At 56.3% G+C, this 7377-nt stretch overlaps 1 protein-coding gene across 1 annotated transcript in view; it reads left to right on the forward strand.

Annotated features, from left to right (window-relative positions):
- Positions 1-3677: 3677 nt before the first annotated feature.
- Positions 3678-7377, forward strand: part of ARHGAP44 (Rho GTPase activating protein 44) — a 21475-nt gene continuing 17775 nt past the window's right edge. Inside the window, exons 1-2 of the mRNA XM_057378880.1 lie at positions 3678-3865; positions 4410-4449. Of these exons, the coding sequence (XP_057234863.1) occupies positions 3678-3865; positions 4410-4449 (228 nt within the window). The remainder of the gene's footprint in view (positions 3866-4409; positions 4450-7377) is intronic.

A 7377-nucleotide genomic window follows, 5' to 3' on the forward strand; every position in this document is an offset into this window, starting at 1 on the left:
GGGGGCTGTTCTTTGCAGAGGGCTCCTTTAATGTGCAAACATCACCCTCTCCTCTTCCCYGAGGAAGCCGTGTCCCAGTGCAGGAGCCCTGGCCTCACCCATTCCATGAGGATGGAAATATCCACGTGGAAATGAACATGTGTAAAGGATTGCCTAGAGCTGGTCCTGGCTTTAACTGGTGCCCAGAGATGTTTCACTGGTGCCACCGTTTGCCTGCACTGATGGTTGGGTGCTCCAGCCACCAGATTGTCCCTTCCCATGTGCTGGACCTTGAGCATCATTTGGGGTCTGGGGTTTTGGGGTAAGAATCCTGCCTGGGCAGGGGCAAGGTAGCCACCAACTGCCACTGGATGTGGGAAACTGTGTCCCTCTGTTCCCCCTCGTGGGGCCTGGAACCCCCAGGAATTCCTTTGGGAATGAAATGGGTTTGTGCAGGCAGGAGCTCAGYGCCTCCATGGGCAGGGCTGGGGTCTGGGGTCCTTGAGGCCACTGTCACCTCATGGCAGAGGTGGAATTCAGGGGTCTGTGTGACCCCTTGGGCAGCTTCAGCCCTGCTTGGCTCTGGCTGTTTGTACAGAACCAGTAACGGGGCACCAAGGGGACTGGGGGGACTGGGGGTGCCAGGAGGGGCTGGGGGAAAATGGGRATGGGTTGGGAGTGTGCTGGGGATGGACTGGGAAATGCCAGGAGGGGCTGGAGGATGGTGGAGATGGATGAGGGACAGCTGGGGACAGACTGGTGGGATGCTGGGGAGGAGCTGGGATGTGCACGGAAGGACTGGGAGGTGCTGGGGAAGGTGTTGGGGGTGCTGGGGAGGAGTTGGGGGGATGCTGGGGATGGGTTTGGGTGTTGGGGGGCACTGGGGAGGAGCTGGGGGTGCTGAGGATGGGCTTGGCTGTGCCTGGAGGCACTGGGGGTTTCCTGCACTGGAGCAGGATGCCAGGCTGGCACAGGAGAGCGGCTCTGCTGGATCCAGGCAGGGTTCTGTGCAGGGGCTCCATCCACACTGGCTCCTCCTGGTGCTCTSAGGGGTTTCTGGTGTCTGAGGTTTTCGGGAGCACCTTTGTGCTTTGGGCTCCGGAGTCCCACATGGTCTGAGCTCAGTGCTGGGGAGCAAACAGGGTTTGGAGCTCCTGAATCCGGGGATTTTGGTGAATGGTTCTCCCTGGAGATGGGAAAATGAGGTGGGAGAGCTGGGGGAGGCACAGGGACTGTCACCCATCCTCCAGTGGGATTGGCTGGAGCATGACCTGGGAGGAAGAGGCACAAAGCAGRGAGGTTTGGGAAGGGCTGAGCCCACAGGAGGTGCTCTGCCAAAATCCCTGCAGAGATGCTCCAGAAAAGGCAGTGGGATATTTCTCCATGCCCACAGGGTGCCCTGGGGAAATTCCTGGGTGCCAGGGACACGCCTCTGGGGTCTCTTGGAGCATCTCAAAGCATCTCTGAACAACTCTGAGTGCCAGCGAGGGCTCAGCACCCAAACAATCCCCTCCAGGGCAGGAGGATGGATCCCGGGCTGTGCAGGAGTCTCTGTGTCCCCCACTCATGGGCAGGGCGTGCATTCACCACCAAGCATCCCTTGCTCCAGGATGGCCCATAAAACCCTACAAACTCCTGTAAAACCGAATTCACTTTAGGCTGGGACTTTAGGAAGGTAAGGGACTTTTCCTGGTGGCATTAATGGAGCTGTGGATGTTGATGAAACAGGCTGATGGTAATTTTTAGTTTTTACACATAAARTGTCCACGTGGGGTGGTTTGTGCTGGGATTTGGAAGCACCACTTAGTTCTTGTGCTCCTGGAGATGATTTGTAGGCTCTGGAATGCTGGGAGGAATGATTTGGAGATTTTGGTGCATCCCAGGGCCAGGCTCTCCTCCTGGAGCTCTGTGCCGTGGCTGCTGCTGCTGTCACCTGTAGGATGCAGGTGGCCCAGGGCAGGAGGTTTGTCCCTGCTCTGGCTKTGGAGAAATCCCCAGTGGTGGCTCCTGGGGCCACCTTGTCCCTGTCCAAGGTGCAGGAGATGGCTCCAGGTGCCACACCCCGGGACTGGCAGGATGTGGGACCCGACCCCCATGCTGTCACCAACCCTCTGCCTCTGAGCCCTGCCCCCTGTCCCCTGCCGGCTGTGGGGTGTCCCCAAAGCCCCCAGAGACCCCAGTCCCCATCACAGGCAGGAGGGAAGGAGAGCTCGTGTCGCAGATGCCGGAGCTGGGCAGGGAAAGCCACGCTCCCGCTGTTCCCTGGGACAGTCCCGCTGCTCATCCCAACCCATCAGATGCTGCAGCCTGGCTGCTCCCCCTTTTGGAGGCCAAATTCCCCCCTGGCAGGCTGCCCTGCCTGTGGGAGCACTCTGGGATGGGCAGGGCTGGCACAGGGGGGTGCTCTCCAGTGAAACCACTGGGGCTTCTCACGCTCGGGATGTGCTTAAMAACAAATCAAGGCCAGATTTCTGTTATTCGCTTTGAAATGTCATCTCCTGCTTCCCRAACCCACCTCAGAGCATGGCACGGGCTGGGATGTGGCTGCTGGGAGAGAGAGCTGCCCACAGGACCACGGGATGTGCAAATCCCACCCACCACCCGGCTGGGAGAGGAGAAAACACAGGAAAAAAAATGCTTTTTGATGGGAAAGTGTGGAAGTGACTCCTGAGGAGTGAGCAGCAGGGATGCGCCAGCGGTGCCTCACTCGCTGCCACCTCCCACTCCTTCAGGATGCTAAAAATATCCCGAGCCAGGGACGGACGCTGTGGCTGTGCCCATGGATATTTGCTGCTTTTTTTCCCTATTTGTGCTAATTCTGTGTCACTTCCAATCCTGTCCAAATGAAAGTGAAGGTGATTTCCAGAGGAGGAGGAGGAGGAGCTGCTCAGCTCTTGGCTCCAGGCGGGCAGTGCTCCTTAGAGATGTTCTAATCTGTTCATTTCAATCACTTATTTCAGAAATTAAAATAAATAAGKTTTTTTTTTTTTTAAATTTACAATTCAAAAAATGTTTTTAAACTACCTCAAATCAGGTGCTGGGACATCTTTCATGCCCAAAGCAGATTTTATGCAGTTGATTTGGGGAGGCCCTGGCACAGCTGTGGCTGCCCCTGGATCCCTGGCAGTGCCCAAGGCCAGGCTGGACATTGGGGCTGGGAGTGACCTGGGACAGTGGGAGGTGTCCCTGCCATGGCAGGGGTGGATTGATGAGTTTAAAGGTCCCTTCCAACGGAACCCATTCCATTATTCTGTGATTTGCACTTTGTCAAGGCTTTGGATGTGATGGGTTTGTGGGTGAGTGGTTCCTATGCTGGTCTCACTGTCTGAACCTTGCTCTGCTCGTGCTCACTCCTCATTTCCACTGTCTCAACCCCTCTCTCCAAGCTGAGAACCCAGGCAGGAAGGGCCCAGGCTCAGGAAATAAAGGGTTTTTTTAGGGTGACAGCAGCAAGCTTTTGCTCTTCCCTGACGAATCTTCAGGGACCGATTGGCTGTATCCCAGCTCTGCCCCAGCTCAAATTGACAGCACTCATTTTTCCAAGTGAAAGGATGCACCGAAGCTGTTAAAAACCCTGGGAAAAGGAATAAATGATTCAGTTGTGATGGTTTGAGTGAGCCTGAGCAGCTGTGGTGCAGGCCCTGGGCTCTGGATGCTGCGGGTCCGTGGGCCGAGGACGGCGGGTTTGTGTCTCCTGCATGCCGGCGCTGCTCCCTCGGGAAGGTGGCCGATGCCGTGGGCTCTGGAGCGGTAAATCCGTCTCCAGCGAGCAGCAGGAAGGGCTCTGGCGAGGCCCCGGGCGGCAGCTGCCGCGCTCCCATCCCGTGGCTGCCCCCGTGTGCGGAGACTCAGCCGTGCGGACGCGCTGTCCTCGGATCCGGAGGGAGTGCGGAGCCCAGGGAACACCAGGGCCCGGGGAGCCTCTGCACAGCGCTGCCCCTTCCTTCTGCTCCCGGAGCCTGGAGAGCCTCTCCACAGCGCTGCCCCTTCCTTCTGCTCCCGGAGCCTGGAGAGCCTCTCCACAGCACTGCCCCTTCCTTCTGCTCTGCGGAACCCGGGGAGCCTCTGCACAGCGCTGTCCCTTCCTTCTGCTCCACGGAGCACGGAGATCCACGCTCCTGCGTGGACACAGCGCCTTTCCACAGCGCTGCCCCTGCCCTCGGCGAGTTTCCCATCCCTGTTCTCCTGGGGGTAGCATAGAGATCGGGGGAGGTCAGAGGCAGCCCTGGACTGCTCTGGTACCTGGCAGTGAGCCATGGAGGTGCTCCACTGTTTCCTTCCTTAGGGGATGAGATGATGGCTGGTGGGACCAGAGATCCTAAATCTCCATCCTGATGGAAAAGCTGATCATGGGCTCCAAGGTGTGGACGGGGCACTGCTGCACGTCCCAGACCCTTCACCAGTGGTTTCTGTCTTCTCTTGTCTTGCAGAGCTGAGAAGACTGAGGTGTTGAGCGAAGATCTGCTGCAGGTGAGGCTCCCTGAGGCTGCTCAGGGCTGTCCCAGGGTGTCCACGGGTTCCTGGGCACCTCCCAGGGCTGCTGCACCCATCAGCAGCTCCCTCCTGTGCTGTGGTGTCCCAGGGCRGTGAGAGGGGCTGCGAGGAGGAAGGGGAGGGGGGATTGGGAGCATGGGAATCAGCACTGCCCCCTCCCACGAGCCTCCCAGCCCTTTCCCAGCTGGGGTTTCAGGTCAGCTGGRATCGGATCCAGCCTGGTCTCTGCCAGGATGGCACCCTGATCCAGCAGCCAGATTGCAGCTCCATGTCCTGCCCTGGGGGAAACATGTTGACAGCAGGGACAGTTCCCAGAGCTGCTGGCTTGGCTGGGTGATTCCAGCAAAACAGCTCAAGCCAAAAGCCCCACGTGGGCCTTGGAGCAGTGGTTGTGATGCTCAGCTTGTGTCCCCTGGGGACATCTCATCTGGTGCTCTTTGTTCCCAGAGCAGGGAATCCTGCAGGGAGGGACAGCAAAGGAACGTGAATTCCCAAATCCATCCCTGAATCYGTGGAACCCCAGAATGGGTTGGGTGGGGACCCCAAAGCCCATCCCATCCCACCCCTGCCATGGCAGGGACACCTCCCACTGTCCCAGGTCACTCCCAGCCCCAATGTCCAGCCTGGCCTTGGGCACTGCCAGGGATCCAGGGGCAGCCACAGCTGCTCTGGGCACCCTGTGCCAGGGCCTGCCCACCCTCCCAGGGAACAATTCCTGCYCAATATCCCATCCATYCCTGCCCTCTGGCACTGGGAACCATTCCCTGGGTCCTGGCACTGTCTGTGACACCTKTGGGACATAATTCAGGGTGAGGGCAGTTGGGATTGCCCTGTGTGGGTGCATCCCAAAGGACCAGTAGTGATTAACCAGTTAATTGTCTAATTAACTCCAGTTTGAATCAGCTAAATGGGTGTGCAGCTGCTTGGTACCCTTCTGACCAATGATTCCACTTCCTTCCAGCATATACACAGACATGGATATATATGTGTATATATATATATATATATACACCTATTGTTTCTAAAATTTAATATATATGTATATACATGTCCACGTACATACAAGAACATGTTGCAGAGAGGACAAAGGCTTCTCTACCTCAGCCAGGCATGGTGGAGATCTATTATTTTTTAAAACATATTAAAATATTTTTAGATAGTATTTCACATGAAGTATATCCATATATATAGTATATTTTATTAGCAGAAAATTTTATTACAGTGGTGGAGAGCAGCTCAGCCTGAGTCCCACGTTCCCCTGACATTCAGCATTTCTCCCAGGCAGGGATTATTTCTTTTCTTTTTCCTCGGATCATTCCCCAAGATTTTGAACTGTGAGGATTACCTGCAGATTATTTGCCAAACTTTGAGCTTTCCATGTTTTCCCTGCGTGTCTCAGCTTTATGTTTCAGCAGATCTCGATTGTTTACAAAGCTGTGATTTATCCTGCTGAGTTTTGGGATGAAGCGCTCGATTCAATCAATGCAGAGGGAAATCTGGGGATTCCCAGCCCCGAGGGAGGGCATGGGCAGGGCTTGGCTGGGGTTAGCTCCAGGCCCTGCGAGGCTGCTCTGGCTCCAGCCCAGCCTTTTCCGGGGGTGGGATGGGGCAGCAGCTCCCAGCCCTGGGAAGGGGCTGGACTCCAGGCTGTTGCACCCCGTGCAGCAGCAATTCCAGTGATGGAAAAGCAACGAGTCCCCTCTGTCTGGGGGATCCCTGTGTGATGGGCGATGGGATCCTGGATAGTGGAACCAGTGGGTGATGGGATCTTGGGGTGATGGGATCCTGGATAGTGGGACCAGTGGGTGATGGGATCCCTCTGTGATGGGCGATGGGATACTGGATAGTGGAACCAGTGGGTGATGGGATCTCAGGGTGATGGGATCCTGGATAGTGGGACCAGTGGGTGATGGGATCCCTCTGTGATGGGCGATGGGATCCTGGATAGTGGGACCCATGGGTGATGGGATCTTGGGGTGATGGGATCCCTGTATGATGGGTGATGGGATACTAGATAGTGGGACCAGTGGGTGATGGGATCTCAGGGTGATGGGATTCCTGTGTGATGGGTGATGGGATCCTGGACAGTGGGATCCCAGGCTGATGGGATACCCAAATAAAGGGATCTCTGGGGGATGGAGTCCTGAGATGATGGTATCCCCATGTGGTTGGTTACCTGGGTGATGGGATCCCAGGCTGATGGGATACCCAGGTGATGGGATCTTTGGGTGGTGGGATCCTTGTGTGATGGGTGATAGGTAACGTACACTGGGGGGTGTCCAGTGTGGTCTGATCCCTCTGCGTGTACCGCAAGTGTCTCCTGGCTGTAGAGATCACCTCGGTCGGCACTCCTTTGGTGCCGTGCAGGAGTGTTAACCAACACCCAGGCCAGTGAAAGGCAGACACACACACCCCAGTGGGCTGGTAGTCCATATGTTACCAGAGACAAAGAAACAGAGGGCTGGATCACGTAGCTTATTCCAGGGGTTTATTCCCAAAGGACATCCGGAGGGGAAAGAGGAGGGGGCAGGATTATCTGGCCTCAGATATACACCTGGGGGCCAGTTACCTGAGAAGCTGGGCAGAGAGAGGAGCCAAAGGGAATACAATGACCAGTGGGGGAAGGGGTAGGTGGAGTGAGGGATCACATTAAGTCCAACCAGGGTAGCAGGATTTACRTATTCTTGGGAGGAACCATCCAGTTCCCAAGGGGGTTATCAAGATCTTTCCACCACCGAGTTCCAGCTGTCCCAGGGCTGTCTAGCCCTCCAGCATTCTCTGGGGTGATCTCATCCACCACAACAGATGGGATCCTGGATAATGGGATCCCAGGCTGATGGGATACCCAGGTGTTGGGATCATTGGGTGATGGGATACCCAGATAAAAGGATCCTGGGTAATGGG

The sequence above is a fragment of the Malurus melanocephalus genome, unplaced genomic scaffold (genome assembly GCF_030028575.1).
Source record: "Malurus melanocephalus ecotype Western Australia unplaced genomic scaffold, MMel_1.1 scaffold_378, whole genome shotgun sequence".
Taxonomy (NCBI): Eukaryota; Metazoa; Chordata; class Aves; order Passeriformes; family Maluridae; genus Malurus; species Malurus melanocephalus.